Source organism: Oncorhynchus tshawytscha, linkage group LG15 (genome assembly GCF_018296145.1).
Source record: "Oncorhynchus tshawytscha isolate Ot180627B linkage group LG15, Otsh_v2.0, whole genome shotgun sequence".
NCBI classification, from domain to species: Eukaryota; Metazoa; Chordata; class Actinopteri; order Salmoniformes; family Salmonidae; genus Oncorhynchus; species Oncorhynchus tshawytscha.
Window position 1 is genome coordinate 7,209,366 of NC_056443.1, and position 26,023 is coordinate 7,235,388.

General features: G+C 43.8%; 1 protein-coding gene across 2 annotated transcripts; it reads left to right on the forward strand.

The window, feature by feature from the left end:
- Positions 1-5,457: 5,457 nt before the first annotated feature.
- Positions 5,458-21,823, forward strand: LOC112214306 (ethanolamine kinase 1). 2 transcript variants are annotated; one of them, XM_024372956.2, is made up of 8 exons: positions 5,458-5,737; positions 10,494-10,753; positions 11,458-11,598; positions 12,526-12,668; positions 15,949-16,032; positions 16,326-16,486; positions 17,775-17,848; positions 18,527-21,823. In XM_024372956.2, the coding sequence occupies exons 1-8, from the start codon at positions 5,591-5,593 to the stop codon at positions 18,597-18,599; spliced, it is 1,083 nt and encodes a 360-aa protein (XP_024228724.1). In that variant the 5' UTR covers positions 5,458-5,590; the 3' UTR covers positions 18,600-21,823. The 2 variants fall into 2 exon arrangements, with proteins under 2 accessions (XP_024228724.1, XP_024228725.1); XM_024372957.2 differs by lacking the exon at positions 5,458-5,737 and adding an exon at positions 6,178-7,056.
- The last annotated feature ends 4,200 nt before the right edge of the window (positions 21,824-26,023 follow it).

Consider the following 26,023-nt stretch of genomic DNA (forward strand, 5'->3'; position numbering starts at 1 on the left):
TCCTCTTATGTCTTCAGCCTTCGAGATCCTGCAGGGAGCCAGGTTTTTCACTAAGTTGGACCTTCGTAACGCTTACCATCTCGTGCGCGTCAGGGAGGGGGACGAGTGGAAAACGGCGTTTAACACTCCGTTAGGGCACTTTGAATACCGGGTTCTTCCTTTCGGCCTCGCAAACGCTACAGCTGTCTTTCAGGCATTAGTAAATGACGTCCTGAGAGACATGCTGAACATCTTTGTTTTCGTTTACCTTGACGATATCCTGATTTTTTTTCACCGTCACTCCAGATTCATGTTCAGCAAGTTCGACGTGTCCTCCAGCGCCTTTTAGAGAATTGTCTTTATGTGAAGGCTGAGAAGTGCACTTTTCATGCCTCCTCTGTCACATTTCTCGGTTCTGTTATTTCCGCTGAAGGCATTAAGATGGATCCCGCTAAGGTCCAAGCTGTCATTGATTGGCCCGTTCCTAAGTCACGCGTCGAGCTGCAGCGCTTTCTCGGCTTCGCGAATTTCTATCGTCGTTTCATCCGTAATTTCGGTCAGGTGGCAGCTCCCCTCACAGCCCTTACTTCTGTCAAGACGTGCTTTAAGTGGTCCGATTCCGCCCAGGGAGCTTTTGATCTTCTCAAGAATCGTTTTACATCCGCACCTATCCTTGTTACACCTGACGTCTCTAGACAGTTCGTTGTCGAGGTTGACGCGTCACAGGTGGGCGTGGGAGCCATTCTTTCTCAGCGCTCCCTCTCTGACGACAAGGTCCACCCTTGCGCGTATTTTTCTCATCGCCTGTCACCGTCGGAACGTAACTATGATGTGGGAAACCGCGAACTGCTCGCCATCCGCTTAGCCCTAGGCGAATGGCGACAGTGGTTGGAGGGGGCGACCGTTCCTTTTGTCGTTTGGACTGACCATAGGAACCTTGAGTACATCCGTTCTGCCAAACGACTTAATGCGCGTCAGGCTCGTTGGGCGCTGTTTTTCGCTCGTTTCGAGTTCGTAATTTCTTATCGTCCGGGCTCTAAGAACACCAAGCCTGATGCTTTATCTCGTCTCTTCAGTTCGTCAGTAGTCTCCACCGACCCCGAGGGGATTCTCCCTGAGGGGCGTGTTGTCGGGTTGACTGTCTGGGGAATTGAGAGGCAGGTAAAGCAAGCACTCACTCACACTCCGTCGCCGCGCGCTTGTCCTAGGAACCTTCTTTTCGTTCCCGTTCCTACTCGTCTGGCCGTTCTTCAGTGGGCTCACTCTGCCAAGTTAGCCGGCCACCCCGGCGTTCGGGGTACGCTTGCTTCCATTTGCCAGCGTTTTTGGTGGCCCACTCGGGAGCGTGACACGCGTCGTTTCGTGGCTGCTTGTTCGGTCTGCGCGCAGACTAAGTCCGGTAACTCCCCTCCTGCCGGCCGTCTCAGACCGCTTCCCATTCCCTCTCGACCGTGGTCTCACATCGCCTTAGATTTTATCACCGGACTGCCTTCGTCAGCGGGGAAGACTGTTATTCTTACGGTTGTCGATAGGTTCTCTAAGGCGGCTCATTTTATTCCCCTCCCTAAGCTCCCTTCTGCTAAAGAAACGGCACAAATCATCATCGAGAATGTTTTCAGAATTCATGGCCTTCCGTCAGACGTCGTTTCGGACAGGGGTCCGCAATTCACGTCTCAATTTTGGAGGGAGTTTTGCCGTTTGATTGGAGCTTCCGTCAGTCTCTCTTCCGGCTTTCACCCTCAGTCTAAAGGTCAAGCAGAACGGGCCAATCAGACTATTGGTCGCATCTTACGCAGTCTTTCTTTTCGTAACCCTGCGTCTTGGTCAGAACAGCTCCCCTGGGCAGAATACACCCACAACTCGCTTCCTTCGTCTGCGACCGGTCTATCTCCTTTTCAGAGTAGCCTCGGGTACCAGCCTCCGCTGTTCTCGTCTCAGCTCGCCGAGTCCTGCGTCCCCTCCGCTCAGGCTTTTGTCCAACGTTGTGAGCGCACCTGGAAGAGGGTCAGGTCTGCACTTTGCCGTTATAGGGCGCAGACTGTGAGAGCCGCTAATAAGCGTAGAACTAAGAGTCCTAGATATTGTCGCGGTCAGGGAGTATGGCTCTCCACTCAAAACCTTCCCCTTAAGACAGCTTCTCGCAAGTTGACCCCGCGGTTCATTGGTCCGTTCCGTATTTCTCAGATCATTAATCCTGTCGCAGTGCGACTTCTTCTCCCGCGATATCTTCGTCGCGTCCACCCGGTCTTCCATGTCTCCTGTGTTAAGCCCGTTCTTCGCGCCCCCGCTCGTCTCCCCCCATCCTTGTCGAGGGCGCACCTATCTACAGGGTCCGTAAGATTTTGGACATGCGTCCTCGGGGCCGTGGTCATCAGTACCTAGTAGATTGGGAGGGGTACGGTCCTGAGGAAAGGAGTTGGGTTCCCTCTCGGGACGTGCTGGACCGTTCGCTGATCGATGATTTCCTCCGTTGCCGCCAGGTTTCCTCCTCGAGTGCGCCAGGAGGCGCTCGGTGAGTGGGGGTACTGTCATGTATTGTCATATTATGTCTTGTTCCTGTTCTTTCTCTTCACTCCGTTTCCCTCTGCTGGTCGTATTAGGTTACCTTCTCTTCCTCTCCTTCCCCCAGCTGTTCCTCATCTTCTCTAACTACCTCGTTCACCCTTTTCCCACCTGTTCCCTTTTTCCCTCTGCTTAGGTCTCTATTTCTCTCTCTGTTCCTGCTTCTTTCTTTGTCAGATTCTTATTTGAGTTTCTCATGCCAGAACCAAACTATCGTCTCGTTTGCTTCACCCTTGTCCCATCCTGTCGGAATCTGCCTGTTCTTCTGATGCTACGTGTGATCAGGTACCTCTGTCCGCTTACGACCCGCGCCTACCCAGAGAGACCAGCAGTCTGTCGCCGCAACCCAGCTATTCTCCTCTGCTGCTAAGAAGGGGACTCTTTTGTAAATATCAGAAGGACTTTCTGTTTCATTTGTCGCCCTCTCTGAGGGTTGTCTATTTTGCCATTTTCTACATCTGAAGAGGATCTATGTCTTCCCTGTGTTTTTACATTAAAGGACTCTGTTTTTGTTAAACCGCTTTTGGGTCCTCACTCAAGTGCACAACAGCATGGCTCTTGCAGCGTTCGATTCCCATGGGAAACAAGTATGAAAAGCAGTATTAAAATGTGTACACTCACTACTGTAAGTCGCTCTGGATAAGAGCTTCTGCTAAATGGCTAAAATGTAAATGTAATTTCAGACAGTGAATGGCTGTGGATTGACTGCATTATTTAAACTGAATGCTGGCATATTGGCAGTTAATTAGCAGCTTCTCCTTCACCCAAAGCTGATGTTCTGAAAGAGCTAAAGAATCTGGATCCCTACAAATCAGCTGGGCTATACAATCTGGACCCTCTCTTTCTAAAATGATCCACTGAAATTGTTGCAACCTCTATTACTAGCCTATTCAACCTCTTTCGTATCGTCTGAGATTCAAAAAGATTTGATAGTTGCCGCAGACATCCCCCTCTTCAAAGGGGGAGATACTCTAGACCCAAACTGTTATAGACCTATATCCATCCTGCCCTGCCTTACTAAAATTTTCGAAAGTCAAGTTAACAAACAGATCACCGACCATTTCGAATCCCACCGTACCTTCTCCACTATGCAATCTGGTTTCAGAGCTAGTCATGGGTGCACCTCAGCCACGCTCAAGGTCCTAAACGATATCATAACCACCATCAATAAAAGACAGTACTGTGCAGCCGTCTTCATCGACCTGGCCAAGGCTTTCGACTCTGTCAATCACCACAATCTTATTGGCAGACTCAACAGCCTTGGCTTCTCAAATGACTGCCTCGCCTGGTTCACCTACATCTCAGATAGAGTTCAGTGTGTCAAATCGGAGGACCTGTTGTCCAGACCTCTGGCAGTCTCTATGGGGGTGCCACAAGGTTCAATTCTTGGGCTGACTCTTTTCTTCTGTATACATCAATGATGTCGCTCTTGCCGCTGGTGATTCTCTGATCCACCTCTACGCAGGCGACACAATTCTGTATACATCTGGCCCTTCATTGGAGACTGTGCTAACAAACCTCCAAACAATCTTCAATGCCATAAAACACTCCGAGGCCTCCAACTGCTTTTAAATGCAAGTAAAACTAAGTGCATGCTCTTCAACCCATTGCTGCCCACACCCTCCCACCCGAGTAGCATCACTACTCTGCACAGTTCTGACTTAGAATATGTGGACAACTACAAATACCTAGGTGTCTAGCTAGACTGTAAACTCTCCTTCCAGACTCACATTAAGCATCTCCAATCCAAAATTAAATCTAGAATCGGCTTCCGATTTCACAACAAAGCCTCCTTCACTCATGCTGCCAAACATACCCTCGCAAAACTGACTATCCTACCAATCCTCGACTTCGGTGATGTCATTTACAAAATAGCCTCCAACATGCTACTCAGACTGCATCCAATTTGCTATCACAGTGCCATCAATTTTGTCACTAAAGCCCCATATACACCCACCACTGCAACCTGTACGCTCTCATTGGCTGGCCCTCACTACATATTCGTGACCAAACCCACTGGCTCCAGGTCATCTATAAGTCTATGCTAGGTAATGCCCCACCTTATCTCAGCTCACTGGTCACCATAGCAACACCCACCCATAGCATGCCCTCCAGCAGGTATGTTTCACTGGTCATCCCAAAAGCCAATACTTCATTTGGCTGCCTTTCCTCCCAGTTCTCTGCTGCCAATGACTGGAACGAATTGCAAAAAACACTGGAGCTGGAGTCTTATATCTCCCTCTCTAACTTTAAGCATCAGCTGTCAGAGCAGCTTACCGATCACTGTACCTGTACACAGCCAATCTGTAAATAGCACACCCAACTACCTCACCCCCATATTATTACTTACCCTCTTGCTCTTTTGCACCCCAGTATCTCTACTTGCACATCATCATCTGCACATCCATCACTCCAGTGTTAATGCTAAATTGTAATGATTTATTCACTATGGCCTATTTATTGCCTACCTCCCTACTCTTCTACATTTGCACACACTGTACATACATTTTTTCTATTGTGTTATTGACTGTGCGTTTGATTATGTGTAACTCTGTGTTGTTTGCTTTTGTCGCACTGCTTTGCTTTATCTTGGTCAGGTCGCAGTTGTAAATGAGAACTTGTTCTCAACTGGCCTAACTGGTTGAATAAAGGTGAAAAAAATACAAAATACAAAATATGGAATTATGCCTCTAAAACTGTCTGGCATTCCTCTAACAAACATACAGTGCAGATAAGGTTCAAATTCCTTGTTTTACACAATAAAATAAAGGTAAAATAAAAATATTTATCACAGCAGTGGCGAACCATAACTCCCTTACCAAAATGGCTGACCTTTTAGACTATCATAAGGTTGATGGCGATTGGTGAGTCACGAATTTCCCAGCATGCATTGCAAATCAGTTATTTTTATGGGTTGGATTTTCTGAGAGGCGTTGCCGCACTAGAAGCGAGTAGACTTTTAACCTCCGCAGCCAAGCAATTGTTCATACAAACGCATTTGCAGCCGCCTACAGTGAACTTCTTGTCAATTTAGCCGGAACCTTTCATTATGGCCAACTACATTCATGTACCCGACGAGGCGCCCGCTGTACCCAAAATAGATGTCACGTTAGACGAGAACGATTACAGATCTGGTGCATTGAGACTGATCAAGGAACTGAGACCGTTCTGGAAACCATCCGAGGTCAAAATGAAGGTATTACATTTGTCACATTCGACGTATTAATTAATAATATTTTTCTACGATGACCGTAAGAGACTAGTCAGTCGTCATCTGTCGCATACTGCTTACCAGGCAGCTATTACATAATTCTGAAACTGGAGTGTTGCGCCTTTTTAAATAGAAGCTGCGTCAACTTGCTAGCTAGCAACAGTGTAGCATTCAAGTCAGCCGATTGACGGATGAAAAGAGGCAGTGGAATTCATAGGCCTCTTTGCTTGACGTAGTTTGCATGATCTAGTAAGATCAGTAAGTAACTCACTGTGCGTCCTGTAATCACATCAAGAGATTGCAACAAAGCATCTATCAAATTCAAGTCTATTATAGGCGTCATCAGGCACAAAACACAATTGGCCAGGTTTAGTAGTTGATAAATAGCTAGCTATATGCATTTGATCTGGTGCCAATCTTCGTATGTCTTTGTAATATTAAGTGCCAGTTCAATACAACTTCCAGGAATCTATGATCATGAGTAGTGGGACTGGTTGCCAAGTAACGTTAACTCAACTCCAACAAGGAGCTGAGCGCAGACTAGATCTCGAAAACCCTTCAGCCACATTACATTCGCCCACATTTGGCCCCCCCGTGTAAACTACAATTCCGGCGCTGTGTTTTAACGTTTAAAAACGTCAACCATCGCTTTCGAAACCTTGTGATATACCCCTTGTCTTTGTCAGCGAGATATAAACGTTAAAATAAAAACGATTGCTACTTGCTGTAGCAGTTTTGCACAAGTCCATTCAATGCTTGCCTCCAGGTGACGAACTACACTTCTTCTCCTGTTAGCTTACACACTGGTATTCGGTGCACGCTACATGACTAATTAGCACAGGTGGCTACGTCTTCCGTCTGTCTTCCGTAAACAAGCACTGTAACATGGAGCTATGACTGTGTGGGTACACTAACCCTATAAAGGTGTCGTAATTTATCTATATTCAGTACTTGCTGATATGAAAGATACGTTCCTCATCTTTCCAAAACAGTACCGCAGTGAACTATGCATGTTATTGTTTAGAGTAAGAGTTGGGGCTCTTGAATATGCACTATGCAGAAATCGCTCTGCCATTGCCTGGTTGTTGACAAAACAAGCCCGTAGAGTCATTGAACCGCTTTGAAATATATTGGTGTACAAAGGGAAAAAACGGAAGCATAGAAATAGCGCACACAGAACATAACTACCGCTTCTTAGACTTGCTTTCAATAAGACTGATAGATCTATAACGCACATTCTGTGAAGGTCGCCCAAAAAGTTGCATATTGCAGCAAAACTTCACCTATCAATATCTATGAATGAGGTAAGTTTTATTTTTTATTAACCTCTGACTCTTTTGATACTTTGATGCATCGATACTTCAAAAATGTACATTTTTAAACCCTGTAGCAACTGATAATGTAATAACTGCCAATAAAGTAATGGGCTCCTAATAATTGTTTAACTTTTACATTTATAATGTAATAAATGTTGATCATTTAATAAATATGCTTAACACAAAGTAATAGTTTTGGCTCATTATGCATTGATTATTACATTATAAAGTGGGCAAATGTTTTTATCAAGAGTGTACAGACTTAAACCAATAATGTAATGACAACCTAAAATCACTCTTAAAGCTGCAATATGTCACTTTTTGGGCAACCTGACTAAATTCACATAGACGTGAGTTCTTTGGAACTGTTATTCTCATTGAAAGTGCATTTTTTTCCCCCAGGCTTCCTGATAAGTTTTGTTTGTGATTATTTTACTTTCTGTTTTGTACACCAGCTTCAAACAGCTGAAAATACCAAATACATTTTGGTAATGTAAAATATATTTCACAGTGGTTTAGATGGTACAATGACTCGACACTGTACGTGCTTGTTTTGTCACATTAAGTGAATTATTCGATTTTTAGCAACTAGGAAAGGGTGGAGCGATTAAAGGAAAATGTCCATTTTTCCACTTCATATTGATCATCTCCAACACCACCCCATCACCAATTATGAGTAGGCATTGTCTACTAATTGGTTGACCTCATTGGGAACACATCTTCCTATATAACTTTTTTTACTACAAAATGTAGAAATGCACAATTTTCACATGTTGCATTCGGAAAGTATTCAGACCCCTTCCCCTTTTCCACATTGTTACGTTACAGCCGTATTCCAAAATGTATAAAACATTTTTTACACACAATAACCCACAATGACAAAGCGAAAACAGGTTTTTAGAAATTTGTGCTAATTTATAATATTAATAAAAAATAAAAAACCTGATTTGCATAAGTATTCAACCCTTTGCTATGAGACTCAAAATTGAGCTCCGGTACATCCTGTTTCCATTGATCTTTCTTGAGATGTTTCTCCAACTTGATTGGAGTCCACCTGTGGGAAATTCAATTGATTGGACATGATTTGGAAAGGCACACGCCTGTCTATATAACATCCCCACAGTTGACAGTGCATGTCGGAGCAAAAACCAATCCATGTTGTTAAAGGAATTGTCCGTAGAGCTCCGAGACACGATTGTGTCGAGGGACAGCTCTGGGGGAGGGTACCAAAACATTTCCACAGCATTGAAGGTCCCAAGAACACAGTGGCCTCCATCATTCTTAAATGGGAGAAGTTTGGAACCACCAAGGCTCTTCCTAGAGCTGGCCGCCGGCCAAACTGAGCAATCGGGGGAGAAGGACCTAGGTCAGAGAGGTGACCAAGAACCCGATGGTCACTCGGACAGAGCTGCAGAGTTCCATCTCCACAGAGATGGTTCTTCCAAGGATGGTTGTCCTTCTGGGACCGGACAACCATCTCTGCAGCACTCCACCAATCAGGCCTTTATGGTAGAGTGGCCAGACGGAAGCCACTCCTCAGTAAAAGACACATGACAGCCCACTAAAGGAGTCTCAGACCATGAGAAACAAGATTATCTGGTCTGATGAAACCAAAATTGAACTCTTTGGCCTGAATGCCAAGTGTCTCGTCTGGAAGAAACCTGGCAGCATCCCTACAGCGAAATATGGTGGTGGCAGCATCATGCTGTGGGGATGTTTTTCAGCAGCAGGGACTGGGAGACTAGTCAGAATAGCCCAATCGTTAATCAAGGGAAAGATGAACAGAGCAAAGTGCAGAGATCTTTGATGGAAACCTGTTCCAGAGTGCTCAGGACCTCAGTTTGGTGAGAAGGTTCACCTTCTAACAGGACAACAACCCTAAGCACACAGCCAAGACAACGCAGGAGTGGCTTTGGGACAAGTCTCAATGTCCATAATTAAGTGGCCCAGCCAGACCCCGGACTTGAACCCGATCGAACATCTCTGGAGAGACCTGAAAATAACTGTGAAGCAACACTCCCCATCCAACCTGACAGAGCTTGAGAGGATCTGCAGAGAAGAATGGGAGAAACTCCCCAAATACACGTGTGTCAAGCTTGTAACGTCATACCCAAGAAGACTCGAGGATATCATCGCTACCAAAGGTGCTTCAACAAGGTACTGAGTAAAGGGTCTGAATACTTATGTAAATGTGAGATTTTTAAAAAGGTTATAATACATTTGCAAAAAATGTTGTAAACATGTTTTTGCTTTGTTATTAATGGGGTTTTGTGTGTAGATTGATGAGAGGAAAAAACTACTTAATCCAATCTGAGTTTCTCCTGGGCTCTGTGATTTTAAAGTTGGACTTGTCTAAATGGTAAACACACTTTTGAGAAAGGAGACATAACCTAGTCAGGACATCAGGACATAGTTTTCCATTAACTGGTCTTATCACCCACTAGTCATGTGGTTTGTTCTTGGCAAACTTTTACTAACCCACCACACAGGTTTACACCACCTAGCTTATGTGAACAAGTAGAACAAGTCTCTCATGCATGCTGATCGTTAAACGGGCGGTATCGTCAGACTAGTGACCATACAAGAGCGTCACGATTGGGGCAATTTCAGTTTCCACATCCTAAATAAAAACAACTGGGTGGTCGTCTTGATGAACACAGAATGGGGGTGTGGTTTCTCTATGTAAACACAGCTCTAGGGGGAGTGTTGTGGGCAGGGTAGACATATATACACACACACACACACACAATCACCCTGCCTCTTTTCATTCACAAAGCAAGGACTCAGCACATGCCAGCCTTGGCTTCCTCCTGCAAAATAAAATTCCGGACATGCCTCTACGCTCATGGTCAATCCCTGATGGTGTATACGATCAGGGGTGGAATGCCTGCCCCCCCCCAACCCCCACAGAAATGTTCCAGTGTTCATTGGGGATGAAAACAAGCATTGGGTTTAAACCCACCCAGACAATTCCTCTTTTCCGTCAATGCATTCTGGGGTCCTTTTTGTTTTTCCATCGGATCTGAAATCAATTGACAACCTATAAAAGGGACCATAGAATTCAGTCCCAGGATGAAAATGATACTGCAGTAGGTGGCAGGATACTGTGTGTGAATGGTAGAGGGCCGCGCTTGCAGACATATTCGTATTTAGAAATGTCCTCGTCCGTAGTATTAATCGAAATATGATAAAGCTGTAGCCTACCTGACAGGAAGTTTACTGTACCTGTAGTATAGGATACCTATAGTAAATCAGCTATATAATAGGGGTCTATAGCCATCCCTGTTATGAAATCCTGCATGACTTGACATAAGCCTATGAATAACTGAGTCAATTGTCCTAAATATATGTATTTTGTCCTGAGGCATTGGATGCGATGATGCCCGATTGCAATCATTTGTCTTCCAATCATCTTTTTCTCTCAGTTCTTCACAGATGGAATCACCAATAAGTTGCTGGGCTGCTACGTGGGCGGGGTCATGCAGGATGTGGTCCTGGTGCGTATCTATGGCAACAAGACAGAGCTGTTTGTGGACCGGGAGAACGAGGTGAAGAGTTTCCGGACGCTCCATGCACACCGCTGCGCCCCTCGTCTCTACTGTACCTTCAACAACGGCCTCTGCTATGAGTTCCTACAGGGCCAGGCGCTGGAACCCGAACACATCCGCAGCCTGCCCACATCCAGGTACAGCGACAGATAGCCCACCGTGTTGAGTACAACCCCCCCCTTAGGTTTGGATAGAAAAGAGTAGAAACTCTGAGCTATCCTACCAGGCCCTAATCGTAGATGAACTACTCCCACATAAACCAGGCAGTGCTCTACGTACACCACACCTTTTGAATTCATGTTCAGGTGAAACCACAGTACATCTGCACTTTACACGTTCCATAATCTTTGGCATTGTCATGTAAGGTGTGGTGCTTCTGTGAACTTAATATATGGGTGAGTCCGCATGGTAAGGTAATGTGACTTGTTCCCTTGAGGAACATTACTAACAGTGGAAACATGGGCCATAGATAGATAGCTACAGGTCAGGAGTGTGATTGAAAGCTCATCCTGGCTCTGGTTACAGAACCATTCTTTAGCTAAAGCCCAACCGCTCCAGGGCTATGCATTCAGTTCACAAGTGTCCAATATCGGGTACACCGAAGTACATAGACAAATATAGCCTCACCCGTAGGTGTGAACTCACCTTAAGCTTAGTGAGTTGGCAGTCTTGGGTTTCTCCTATGACCTGACTTTTATTCAATTCTGGGATTCTTTACAAATATGGCCTCTAGTGTATAAGCTAGTACTGAAGTAAGAGTTTTACGGTCTTGGCCTCAAGAATTGGTCCCTCTTCTCAAAACCCCCTATCGCCGACTCACATGGCTTCCACCACCCTACAGGCTCATCGCGAGGCAGCTGGCTAAGTACCATGCCATCCATGCTCACAACGGATGGGTGCCCCAGTCAGACCTGTGGCTGACAATGGGCAAGTACTTCTCCCTGGTGCCCAAGTTCTTCCAAGACCCAGAGATGAACATGAGGTGAGTGGTGTAGATAAGGAAATGAACTGGGTCCCAATATCCAGACCTGCATGGTACGGGGGTATGAAGGCCTGTGTTGGCGTATTCATGCCATGCACACTGAATAGTATGCTAGTTGAGCTATTGGGACATAGTTGAGGTCTAGATAGGAGGACTGCGTTATCTTTGTCGGGACACCTGAAATCTGGAGGTTTCTCATCAATACCTTTTTAAGGGTATAAAACTGTTATTATTGATGCTTGAATATTTTGCCTCCACCTATTTCCTACTTTATGACTCATTAACGTGGCCAGGAGTTTTTCTAGGTAAGGTCTGTTTACATAGTGATGAGGAAACTCCCTGGGGCTCTAGTTTGGAACTTTCCACCAGGAAGCTATTGAATGGAACACTAGAGTTATACGAGAGATGCTTGTCCTGTGACCTCTGGCATGCCTGAGCGATTGCACAGTGAGTGTCTTCCATTCCTCACATTGCTTCACCAGGTGTGTTTACCTGAAGAGTACGAGCCCCTCTGTCACTCAAACCACACCCACTATTCAGGAACAATATGTACCGTTGCCTATTTAAATAAAAAATACTGTACAGTTTTAGTTTGGGATGTTGACCGTTTTAATAAAGTCATGTGGATTGGAGATTATGCACTATTCTTGGAGTTTCAAGCCTTTTACAAGACTCCTCTATGCAGTCGTAGTTTATTGATCGGAGATTACGTGTTGAGTTTACTCTTGACTGATGTCAGTTTTCTAGCAGATTCCAACCCTCTTCTTTTATTGGTTCGATATGGAACAATAATACGGTACCTCTGATATTGCGCAAAACCTCTACTTCTTTCCCTGTGTACTTTGGTAATCTCTCCTTCTCCCCCCCGTCTCTCTGCCTCTTTCGCTCTCTTTCCTTTCTACCTCCACCCTCTCCCTCCATCCCCAGGTTAAACAGTGAGGTGCCTAGTCGAAGGCGACTGAGGGAAGAGATGGTGTGGATGCAGCAGAGTCTGTCTGTGCTGGGCTCTCCTGTAGTCCTCTGCCACAATGACCTGCTGTGTAAGAACATAATCTATAATCAGCAAGGAGGTGAGTTTCACCCTGCATGCCCAAACATACTGCACTGCACCTAGCCACTATTGCACTGTCCACCACTACCCAGTCACAGGTAGGCCTGATTTCATATACTGCACCAGAGTTTGTGGTCAATTCCATTTTTAAATTCAGTCCATTCAGGAAGTCGACTGAAATTCCAATTCTGATTTTCCACATTGAAGACAAATGAGGAGAAATTGAATTTTAGTTTAGTTCTGGAGTTAAAATAGATTTGAGGCACTGCACTCCTGCTCTGCATGGCATTCTCCCAGTCACAAGCCACAAACCACAGGAAGGACTGACCATAGTGTTCAGTAGGTAAACATTTTGAGAGAACATTCTGAAACAGAGGAGGTATGAAGTATTCAAACTTGTTAAATTGGCTTATTTTGGTTTGTTTCAAAATGTTTTCTCCTGTTTTGCTCAACTGAACAGGGCCCTGGCTTTAGTGCATCTTGTGTAGCCAACTACCACCCCAGAGCCAACAGACTTTGCCCATCATGTCATGCTAGCTAAGGGTGGGAAGGGAGGGAGCTCTGTAGCCCATTTACATTTTTATCAATACATGTTTTTATTTGTGGTTCTTTGGGAATGCTGTTTTGTTTGTGTTGTGAATGCCTTCGGTACTAACGGCCGCCCGTGTACAAAGAGGATGCAAGTAGAAATGGTCTCAGACCAGACTGTACCCACTAGGTGGCCAATGGTTGCAGAGGGAGTGGCTGGGTGCTTTCACCGGAGGGTGGTGGAGGAGAGCATTCTTACCTGAGGCTAAGGTGGGGGAGAGGGATTCAGCTGGTTTTTACCTGAGAAAACATGGGAATGGGGGAGAGCGCTGTCTACCCCTTCGCTGATCTGTTCGGTGAGGGGGCGGGATGATCTCACAGCTCGTGTCCAGCTTTTCTCTCCTAAGAGTGACAGGCGGGAGCGGCTGGCCAGCCAGAGGGAGGGTTGACGGACCCAGTTCAGAACACACCACTGTTCTACGCCTCAGCTCAGAGCAGCAGTAGGGCCTGTCTCACTCATTTCACTCAGACAGTGACTGACCGCTCTGTGTTAGCTAGCTCAGTGCACCATTTGCTCTTAGTACTTTCACTCCGTGACTGACGGCCCTTGCAGTGCTAGCTCTTTACCATACTGTTATCCAACCCAGTGCTAGACCACAGCTGGCTTACTTGGTGACAGGGTAGCTCTTTTCTGTTTTATGAGAGGGAGGAGAGGGAAACCTCAAGCTTTGGCAATAACAAAAAATAATCGCTGATAACATAACTAACTACAGTTAGTGTAGGCAGAGCACACACAGCTTTTTCAACCACAATCTCTCAGTGAGTATTTTAGTACAGTCTCTCTGTGAGAGCAGAGGGAAGCCTCTTCCTTCCAACAATAACAAAGCAATTTACCCTCTGAAACTGACTAAATTGAAAGATTAGGGAAACTTTAAACTGATTTAAGATGTTTACAAGAGTCGTTTCAGTTCACCCAATAAGAGAGCAGGGTTGTTTGTCTCATTAATCTGAAAAACAGTGTCCTCCCTTTTTTTTTTTTCTTCCCCCCAAGGCCTCATCGCTCTGTTTATCTTTCTGCTCTCAGTCAAGTCAGGTGATGAAGGGAGAGAAGTAGTCAAATTCTGCCCCTAGTCCCTGAGACTCAAACCCGTGCTGCTTAGTTTACAACAGGAAGCCACTCAATTATCTCATTTACATAAGAGCAGGGAGGTGTTGTGCCATTAGGTCCCATGTGGACCAATCAGAGTGTAACTTTGAAGGGGCCTGTTCCGAAAAGGGGGAAGTGTGAGAGACCAAAGGAGAGGAGAGAAGTGGCAGTTTCTGCAGTTTGTGTGACCGTGGTTGTGTGTGTGAATGCGAGAGAGTGTGTCTGTGTCTGTGTGTGTGTGATGGATGTGAGTTTGCCCAAACCTTTTCGTCTGCTGTACAGGGCTACTAGCCACTGACTGGAGGTGTTCTGTTGTGTCCTGCTAGGACCGCCCGGCGTCCGGTAACCATCTCACGTGTCTTTACTAAGTCAACCTCAGAAACACACACCAAAACACTCATACACACACTGTATGTGGAACTGTACTGTGACAAACACATTTGTAATTTAGGGTGCTTCAACAAGCACTCTTGAATATGACCTGCATAGTAAATTAAATGATTAAATGATAAAGACCCAAAAGCATTTGACTGGGTATTTTTGTTGTCAGGGAGAGAGCTAAAACAGCTCTTTCAAGTTAGATTTTGGGGGTAAGGCTTTGCATGTTGACATCACCTCATGAACTGTTTCTTTCGCTAGAGGGCAGTGTTGCATCTCTTTTACTGCCCAACACCACATTCCTTCTGCATGGTGTGTCTTTTTCCATCTTTCCACCACAATCACTTCCTCAACGCATGACCTTTTACCAAACCAATTCCACTGCAAGTTCCACAACGGCATATGAACCAATCTAGCCCAATATAAACTTGCCGTGGAAAGTAATATAGATTTCTAAACTTTTTTTTAAATGACGCATTTCGACTCCTTTTCGTATTCCTCTGTGTATTTATTTCTAACATTTCTAATATTTCTAGCATCTGTGAGCTAATTTGTTTGCTACGCCAAATCAGGAGATTTCCTGGAAAAAGTTGATAACTGACTGTCTTCTGAATTGGATAATCCAATCCATTTTTCAATCACATTACTGGTTCCTATAGCCTATGTTGGAATTGTGATCACCCCCACTCTTTTATATAATGGCAGAAAAAATGGAAGTGAAACTGAGAAGGAGAACATAAAATCAATTCTATTTTGAAAATATCAGTTAAACTTTTTCCAGAGCACATTGAAATTCAAACTTCTACTTCTGAATGTTTTTTAATTTTTTTTAGCTAACTCCTCTGACTGTTATATAACATGACAACCACTGTCATGACCACGCCAGTCAGAGGAATCAGCTAAAGCACATTTACCTGTTTTGGACCAGGCGAACTGCATGTCTGCATCAATTAGGCCTATATGTCTCTGCCCACTTTCTATGTGTCTGTCTGTCTGCCCACTTTCTATGTGTCTGCATTTTTATCAACTTCCTTGTCTTTGTTATTTTCACTTCCCTTCAAAATGCAAACTCTTACTCCTCAACCCCAGAGGCCTACGGTATTTACAGTAGGCTGTCAGTGAGGCATCAGAACCACTTAGACTAGAGAGAGGGATGATAATGGGTTAATAATGCACAGCTTTATCATTTCTAATGTGACGGGTCTCTGTCCTGTACTAAACAAACCTTCCTCTCTGCTCCTTTCAGAAAATGTCAAGTTCATTGACTACGAATACGCTGGGTACAATTACCAAGCCTATGACATTGGGAACCACTTCAATGAATTTGCAGGTGAGTGTGTGTGTTTTGGGTCACGTTGCCAAGTGCGAATGCTCATTGGTAATTTTACTAAGTGCTGCGCGTACAGTATCTGTTGTGGTCCACTGTAGCTCAGTTGCTAAAGCACGGCACTTGCAATGCTAGGATAGTGGGTTCAATTCCAAGGGCCACTCGTAAAATGTGCACTCATGACTGCTTTGGATAAAACCATCTGTTAAGCTTGTTTGGTCATTGGACTAAGCATTTGTGTGTTTGACCTTTTTACTTAGCGTGTGTGTGTGTGTGTGTGTGTGTGTCCTGTGTAGGTCTGAATGAGGTGGACTACAGCCACTACCCAGAGCGGAGTTTGCAGCTGCAGTGGCTGCGCTCCTACTTGGAGGCCTATAAGGAACACAAAGGTCAAGGGTCAGAGGTCACTGAGACAGAGGTGGAGGTGCTCTACGTACAGGTCAACCGCTTCTCCCTGGTGAGTTCACTTCTCCTTTTTTTGTGTAGTTGATCTGTGGTTTCCACCCAAGACTAAGTTGGCGTACATTTGTCACATTTTTATTCGAGTTTTGTTAACAAGATGACGTATTAGACTGATGTTTAGTGAGACTTTGACACCGGGAAATCAGCCAGTAACATTCCTAGGTAAAGTTGAAAGGCTCTTTTTGAAGCTTTTCAACAAGGAAATCTTCAATGCCAGTCATCTCCGTCTGTTTGATGTTCTCAGTTCACTGCTCTGCCCTTCAACTTCCCTCCTTCTTCATCCCCTCCGCTCTTCTCCGCTCACTTCTTTCAGAGAAACGACACAATGTACCCAACACAAATCAATTGCACAAGGATGTGTGTGTTCGGGCCAATCGCTCAAGGTTAATTGGTTAGGCCTTTTAATCAATGGTTAGGGCAGTGTAGTCTATTGTGTTGAACTGTCTCCTCTGGTACCTAGCAGAGATGGTTGTTTCTCTGAACACATAGACACATCTAGAAGCTATGTCTCCTGGGAATTGAAAGGCAGAGGAGAACTTTGAAAGAAACACATAGTAGACCTGCAATGAGAGACAAATGAAGCAGGATAAATGTCTTTGTAAATATTTCTAATTGACTGACTGTTTGCTGTGCAACGGAAGTGCAGCACTGCTAATTTACCAGTGTACTTTACACAACAGCTTAGCTGAAGAAAGTTCCAAAGCGTTTGAGTAGCAATAGAACAAAGGAGGGACCATACTAGGATCACCTTTTTTCTACAATGTCACATAGAGAGAAGTGACCTTGCAAACGTGTGGAAAACGAATGAGAAGAATTAAGCCTTGTTATGGACAATAGAGTCCCTGGGGGTATTATCCATACGTTAGCTATACATGGGGGTAGGGCCGCAAATCCATAGGCTAAACAAACAGCAAAAGAAGCTTGCTGTTCCGGTTTTGAAGTAGGGAGACTCAATAGCATGCTCCTTAGAGATTTCCAGGACGATCCTAGAATTCTGATTTTGCACAGTCGACAGTAGCACCCCCCTGGGCGACTATCCCAACTCCACCTGAGACTGAGGCCCTACCTCCTCCTTTGGTAACTACACGTGTGTTTACTGTAGATAGATAGAAGTGGTAGCCTTGGTTTCCGCGGTAGACAACACCTTTGTTGGTTGTTACTATGGGCTTTGTCATGTTTGCTGTGACACTGGTGTTAAAGATTTCCATTCTAGTCAGGACTATGAACACTGACCCACATTCAATAACATGACTATCCCCCATTCTTTTCCCCCCTCTCTCCAGGCATCTCATTTCTTCTGGGGCCTATGGGCTCTGATTCAGGCTGAGTTCTCCACCATTGATTTTGACTTCCTGGGGTAAGTAGCTTCAGAAATGTAGGTTTTGATCCAAAGACGAGTCGATAGCTTGGCACTATAAGGTTCTGTCTGCAAAAATATGCTTTTGAGATAATTGGCTGTATAGTTCCGAACCCTCGTTGGTTTGAACGGTGTCAGCAATTTTTCTGTTGTATTCATTTCAACTTGCATTGGGGTATTTAGAGTACCAAATAGGTAGAGAACATTGACCAGAACAAGGCTTTGTCAGTAACAAAATGTTGTCCGAAATGCAGATGGAATGTTAGTCTCAAGCTCTCAAAGACATGACATTACAGCCCTAGCAGATATAACATATTCATAGTTTCTGTAATAATGTTATGTTGAGTACTTTGTTTCACTCTGAAGGACTTTCTGATGTTATGCCCTTACGCAGCATCTTGTTTTCTTATGATATTTTTTATTTCACCTTTATTTAAATAGGCCATGGTGGCGAAGTAATTACAATATAGCAATTAAACACTGGAATGGTAGATGTGCCAAAGATTAATGTTCAAGTAGAGATACTGGGGTGCGAAGGAGCTAGATAGATAGATAAATAAATACAGTATGGGGAGGAGGTAGGTAGCTAGATGGGCTGTTTACAGGTGGGCTATGTATATTGTCACTGACTTGATATTGTGTTACTAATGTTGACGTACATTGGCTCGCTCGTTTCAGATACGCAGTCCTTCGCTTCAGCCAGTATTTCAAGATGAAGCCAGAGGTTGGAGCGCTGAACTTTCCAGAATAAAAGTCCTCCTCCCTATCTGGTCCTCATGTCCACCGTAGAGTGCCCTCTAGGGGGTGTCGGGAAAGAAGATCCGGAGAGAGCCTAGTCCACACTTCCTGTGGATTTAATTCGGACCTCACTAGAGACTCATAGAACCCGATGGGAACTTGTAGAACTATATTAGAACTCCTAGAACCCTATGGGAGCTTATAGAACTATATGATAACTCATAGAACCCTTTGATAACTCATAGCTGTTAGTAACCATGACTCACCATCCATTGACACTCCACAGGGCCAATTCCATAGCATCACTGCTTCAGACAGATCTCTACCTAGCTCGCTATAGAAGCCTAGAACCATGCACTTCTTCATAAAGACTAGTGTCTTAAAGACCCAGCCCTCCAAAATGTCAAAATATGCAAGGGGACAAAAGGGCACTGTCATGGCCTTTTTGTTGTTGTTTAAGAACAACCAAATGAAAACGGTGTCACGTAAAATATGGTGAATTCAGTGTGACATTCCAGTAGCATCTCTCACCCCAGTCTGTGCCCGTCCACAGGGGTAACTCACAACAGGGGAGACCTGGACCAACTCTGTAACTTGTCTCCTGTGTTGTGCTGCTGACTGACTGGGAATATTAGTGTGTGTGGGCTCACTCCGAGCCATTCCTATTGGATATATACATCTCTTGTCTGGGCTCGCTGGTCCACTGATTATTTAGTCACCGGTATAGCTGTTGGTTTAATGGTAGGTTATATAGTAAGTTACCAATATGTGTTGGTGCACTTGGTATAGTCACCAATATATATATTTGTTGGTTAAATGGTTAGACTCACTTACGTACTGTCTCCTAGGTAACAAACAGGAGTGCATCCATCTTGTTTACATTCTGTTCCCCTGACTGAAACGACGTCCACTTCCTTACTGTAACTAGGCTGTAGTTTGATTCATGGGAAATGTGTCATGATGACGGCCAGGAATATTTCCTGACCATTTCCTGGTGAAACTCTGACCAGGAGAACCTCGGGGCCTTCTGGTCTGGAAACCCTCCAAGCCCAAGTCATGACTGTTATGTTCACTGTATTATAAGTCATTTAGATTCACTTTCTGTTTTATCATGTAACCTCATGGGGCAGTTGTATTTGGCTAGACTCAGCCTGATCCTGGACTAAAAGGCACTTTCAATGGAGATTTGATGTTCAATGGTGTCACCTTTTGGAAGTGATTTTTAGTCCAGGAGTATAGGCTTAAGCTGGTATATTGTTGCCTGGCTACCCATCCACATCACTCCAGCCAACTGAAGTTTCTTCTCCACAATGAGTCTGGATTTGCCTGCCTCCCCTGATGATTTCTAGAATGTGAACACATTCTGAGCGTTCTGATTGGTCCCAGAGTCGGGCCTACATGGATGACATTATCAACTTTGATACTCTGGTTAGATTCTGTTAGACCATCCAATCGCTATTGAATTTGTTTTGTACAATGCCCCTCGTTTTGAAGTCACACAAACAACTTCTAGGATGGCAGTTTCAGACCGTGTATGTAGGGATCGATAGCGCAGCGGAATTAAATTCGGGGTGAGTCGTCTGACAAGGTTTAGTGCAACTCTGTGAGACAACTGAGGTAAGACCTATGATTGGAGGACCAATGGCTTTGGTAGGGAGTGTCTTTGAAAGATGCATCTTTAACCGAAAGATTCTAACAGTATAGTAGTTAATGTCTTCTTCTGTTTATAATGTATGCGCTGCTTGGCTCTAGAAGTTCTTTAAGACAAAAAGTTCCATCTAATAGGTAAAAACCAACCTACACCAAAGTGCTGGTCTTTTTTGCTTGTACATAATTGCACATTGTATTTTTCCATTTAGAAATAATACTATTGATAATGTACAATATTTACTTTTTAAAGTGCAGTTTTATACCTATTTAAGTGATCATCTGTTTTCTGACTGGGAGGTCTTGGAGTATGTTAGGAGTGTGTTAAAACAGATTCAACGTTGGTCAGGGCAGGTCTGTGCTGTCACTGCACAGACGCCGGGATGAAGAGACCTCTTGATAGGCTGCTGAAATAGCACCCTATTCCCTACATAGTGCACTACTTTTTGACATGGGGCGCTGGTCAACAATGGTGCAGTGTATAGGGGGCTATTTCGAATGAAGACGGACTGTATTTTCCATTCATACTCAGCACTTCCATGCCAACGGTATCAGTCTGCAGATCTGCAGCCGTGGTCCTATGGGGTTGCTAGCACCTGTGAGAAGCGCATTTCAAGGCACCTTTTCAGGGAGCGGCTGCGAGTCTATAGACCGATGCCGCCCTATACCCTACGCTCCTGACCTGTGCAGCCCCTCTACATGTTAAGTGAACCCAGTCGACTATAGCGAAGGAACCACCAACTGGGAAGTCAGCCAGGCGTTACGGTATATGTCTGTCTTAACTCTGTGTTCACTTGTTGTTTTGAGCATGCCTTTTTATTTTGATGTGGCTTTGTTTGAATGATAATCAACATGTCTGTTTTCTGGGTTTATGACTGCAGTGTCTGAGATGGTAGGTGTATGTTCCCTCACTGGGAAATGGAGGACGGGTCAGAAATCGATTTGTTGTTGTTCAGATCCTAACTTGAGAGATGTTGTGTGTTTTTAAGTTACTCAGCTTTTGTGAAAGTTATCTACTGACATCTGTGCATGGATTTATGAAAAGGTTTGTTTTACACTTGACTCAAGTTAGGGTTGCGTTTGTGTTGTCCTTATCTGCAGACCTTGCCATGTTTTTAACTACACAGGGTGCACAAATAGTGCGGAAATATACTGTCAAATTGTACAGCTGTAGCTTACACACGTGCGCTATAATGTTAAAACGGAATCATAAGAACACTTCGTAACGCAAGTCTGTTTCCCTGTTGAGTTTCATTCTAAAATGAACTCAAGACCACTAAAAAAAACATTTCTAAAAAAACAAACAATACTTTCAGCTTACTCAATACTGGTCTGCTTCTTTAAAGTTTGTATAAATACTCTACTCTTATTTCTTCTCTGGCATTTGTAGCATATGTGTATATGTACATTTCAAAATCAAATGTAATATCTCTGCTTGAACTGTCAAATGTGAATGACTGTACATAGTTTTTTTTTTCTCTAAACATTGCTCTTAACATCAAGTAGTCTTTTGTTTTAACTGTGAAATAATCTTAACTTTTGAATACTGTACACAAGTGCTGTGAAAGGAGATTAAAGTCTATTAGCCGGTCCTGTTTCTTTTTTATATATGCACCTCTGGTAATATTTAGTCTCTTCGATTACTCCAAGCTGGAAGTATTTGCCTGTTAATTACTGATCTACCACAAGGTTACCAGGAGATGGCGCCAAACATGACATGAAAGGCCAAGCGTTGTTGCATTTGTACAGGTAACTGCCAAAAATAAAAACACTCGTAAATGAGGGATATAAAGTGTGGCTCAGTTGGAAGAACATAGCTCTTGCTGCACTCGGGTGGTGGGTTATATTCCCACGGGGGATCAGTATGAAAAATGGATGTGCTCACTACTGTAAGTTGCTCTGGATAAGAGTGTGCTAACTGATAAGACAATGTTAAAATACAGTGTATATAGAAAACAGGTGTGGTTCCTGAGGTAAATGAGCAATCAACATCCAATGTTTAAGAGTGCCCAGTTATTATTTTGGCTACCGTGGCTTGAAGAAGAGATCTCATTGACTTTAAAAGAGGGGTTGTGTGTGTCACCAGATCTCAGCCCAATATAACACTTATGAGCGATTCTGGAGCGGCGCCTGGGACATTTTCCACCATCAACAAAATATAATTTTTCGTAGTCTTTTTGTAGAATCTCTGCCAAGGAGCGTTGACGCTGTTCTGGCAACTCGTGGTGGCCCAACGCCCTATTGTTTCTTCTCTTTTGGCAGTTGCCTGTATTTAGTTGCTCTGTACAAGTGGTTGGTGCTCATTTGAATGAACAAACCATCATGTGAGTTTGTGTACATGGTCCCTCGGTCCTTGACGCAAAAGCAGTTTGGAAATATGCATCCTATTCCAGGGCTACTCGAACCCTACAGAAGGACAGCTAGGAGTTTTGTAGGAGGCTACACAACACAGCATTATGGAAAAGCACACTATTTTCAAACAATCATTTTGAGAGCAGCCAGGCAGATCATGGCTTCAGCTCGTCTTAATGTGAGCAGCAGTTTCAGGGTGGAATAACTACAGCATTGCTCCAGCTTGTCTAATTTACACGTTCATTGTGGATTCAATATCTGCTAGTCAACGTGTTCTCATTTCACACAAAAGGTCAACGTACAAGAACCACTTCCAACTGGAACAATCTTAGAGAGTCTGCAATGCCAGAAGTCATCCCAGTGCAATTAAACAGACAAACACTCAGGCCTACAGTACAAGTATGTAAATATGTCAAACATGTTATATATATATATACATACACAAAGGTGATTTAGTATAATAACACTACAATGTAATGTACTGCAATACCATATAAATGCACTGATATAAAAGACACCAGTTTGATGAAAGTCTATTGAAGTACTGAAAAAGTACACCAAAGCTGAAGTGCACATGGGATAATCTAGTGACACTTCTGCTGTATTTCATACTATTTGCAAGTAGCTCTCCATGTCTCTACGTTGTAAGTGTATAGAAGACATCTCAAATAATGTCTTACTACTACACCTAGTATACTTTAAGTGGGGTCATTTTAGCACATAGAAGTACAATTCGTTGATTATATAGTACTATGAAGAACTTACATTTATTTAGCACAAGTAAAGTTGGTCCAAAATAACAAAACAAAAAAACATTTTCTCCTTATGGCAGCCCTCAAGTCACATCGTGGTCCTGGGGAAATCCATGAGACCCATCCTGAAAAGAATATGGTAAAACACCTCAATGTGAGGCTGTACAAGCAGATAAATGAAACGAGTGAAAAAAGCAGATATTGGTTTGGGACTGATAAGGTTCATTTACATGTCTCCTTCATATTGAAAAATGTTTTGTTCCTCAACTGTGGTCCCAGGAAACTAGTATAACCATCTCTGGGAAGCCAAGGGTGGGGTTGGTATTAGACTAGACATCCACTAGTGCAGCAATATAATCAAATTCATAGTATTTGTAGTGGTGATGTAGACAACCTATACGTATCAGTCACGGAATCTACCTTGTGGGTCCAGTTGATTTGGTTTCCCAGTTGAGGGGTTTTCCCCAAAATGTAAATAAAAGCCCAACTCAAAAAGTTGCCTAGGCACTTGATTTTAAAGTCCCAGGAACATCTGAGGCGGCACAATATGAAAGAGTGGGTCAACAACCTAAATAAGGCTGGTGAAGCATAACAAATAAATGAAAACATCCCTTAACATATTACATTTTATTATTATTAACTGTAACAGTTAGAGACTGTACTTTATAAAAACAGGATTTCAAGCAATACATCATTATTCAAATAGTTTTATGACCAGAAAAACATGGTTTGTCTGGGGATGAATGACAATGTATTATTGCTACAGCCTGATTGATTTAATACTGATTGTTGCTAATCAGTATTACATCACTCAGGCTGTGGCAATAATGCATGCTTTAAATATGGCCTCCAATTAGCACATTGAGTTACAAACAATGTGTACATTTGGGCTACATTTACAATAGGGATATACTTGACATTGGCCATACACGCATTTGTAGGACTCTGTTGAACTGGTTTGGTAGGTGGAAAGAGGCCTAATGAATGCAGGTGAGCACCCTTTACTGGGAATGTCCCACCTCTTTCCAGGTGGTCATTATTGGGTTTTTGATTACGTTTGATGAAGGTGTGTGGCGGCCAATAAGGGGCGGGCTCCCCTCCACGGAAGGGGGATGTTAGAGTTTTCTATAGTACCTGTAAGACATTATTTGAGCTGTACTCTCTCTAAATAGACAATACGAGCAGCATAGAAGAACAGACTTGAAGTAGACTATTGCCATGCATGGTTCTGATGGGACAATAGCAGACAGGTAATGTCTGTGGCTTCATAAGCATTATGCTTTATGAGCATTGTATGTGTCACGGTGAGGGCTGCTACATGCCACATGACTGAGCAGCAGCAGTAGCAGTGAATCAAAACAGACAGAACAGTAGAGAACAATGCCTGGAGACTTATAGAGGAGAAGAGAAGGGGGTCAGAGTGTTCATTCATCTTGATTATCTCTGCCAACCTAATTACAAGCCCAGGAAACAGTAATTAGCACAAGTCTCACCTCATTAATCAACTAAAGGCTTCACACTATTTATATCTGATTAATGGCTGCTTAAATATAGTCCCAAATGGCACCCTGTTCCCAGCCTAGTGCACTACTTTTGACCATAACCCATAGGTAGTGCACTACGAGGTGACCATAGTAGTGTTACACAGAGAATAGGGTGCCATTTGGGACACAGGCCATGAAGTGATATTTATATTTCTGTTAATTGTACACAGCCTGCCTTATTGCTCTGTGGTTCCAGCGCCTGTCATCAGGCACAGGAACCACATGTTTTCTATTGTTATGCTCATAGTAGTAGACGCTAACTGAGATCAGAGATGACTTAGATGAAAGGTTTGCTCTGTATAATTATACCTTGAATTTGAGTTGAACACTTCACTTACAGCCATTTGCACTTTCCAGCTCCTCAGTCTCGTGTACAACTCTTGACCCCAGGTCAAATCAAATCAAATTTGATTAGTCACATGCGCCGAACACAACAGGTGAAATGCTACCTTACAGTGAAATGCTTACTTATGAGCCCCTAACCAACAATGCAGTTTTTAAAAAACGGATAAGAATAAGAAAAAAAGAAAACAAATAATTAAAGAGCAGCAGTAAAATAACAATAGCGAGACTATAAACAGGGGGATACCGGTTCAGAGTCAATGTGTGGGGGCACCGGTAAGTTGAGGTAATATGTACATGTAGATAGAGTTATTAAAGTGACTATGCATAGATAATAACAACAGAGTAGCAGTGGTGTAAAGGGGGGATGCAAATAGTCTGGGTAGCCATTTGATTAGGTGTTCAGGAGTCTTATGGCTTGGGTGTAGAAGCTGTTTAGACGCCTCTTGGACCTAGACTTGGCGCTCCTGTACCACTTGCCGTGCGGTAGCAGGGAGAACAGTCTATGACTAGGGTGACTGGAGTCTTTGACAATCTGACACCGCCTGGTATAGAGGTCCTGGATGGCAGGAAGCTTGGATCAGTGATGTATTGGCCGTTCGCACTAATCACTGTAGTGCCTTGCGGTCGGAGGCCGAGCAGTTGCTATAACAGGCTGTGATGCAACCAGTCAGGATGCTCTCGGTGGTGCAGCTGTAGAACCTTTTGAGGATCTGAGGAACCATGCCAAATCTTTTCAGTCTCTTGAGGGGGAATAGGTTTTGTCGTGCCCTCTTCACGACTGTCTTGGTGTGCTTGGA

Excerpts from the sequence above, each read along its gene's own strand:
- LOC112214306 (XM_024372956.2), top strand. The coding sequence starts at position 5,591 with ATGGCCAACTACATTCATGTACCCGACGAGGCGCCCGCTGTACCCAAA. Across the intron at positions 11,599-12,525 it reads GACCCAGAGATGAACATGAG|GTTAAACAGTGAGGTGCCTA; the intron begins GTGAGTGGTGTA and ends CTCCATCCCCAG. Across the intron at positions 17,849-18,526 it reads ATTGATTTTGACTTCCTGGG|ATACGCAGTCCTTCGCTTCA; the intron begins GTAAGTAGCTTC and ends CGCTCGTTTCAG.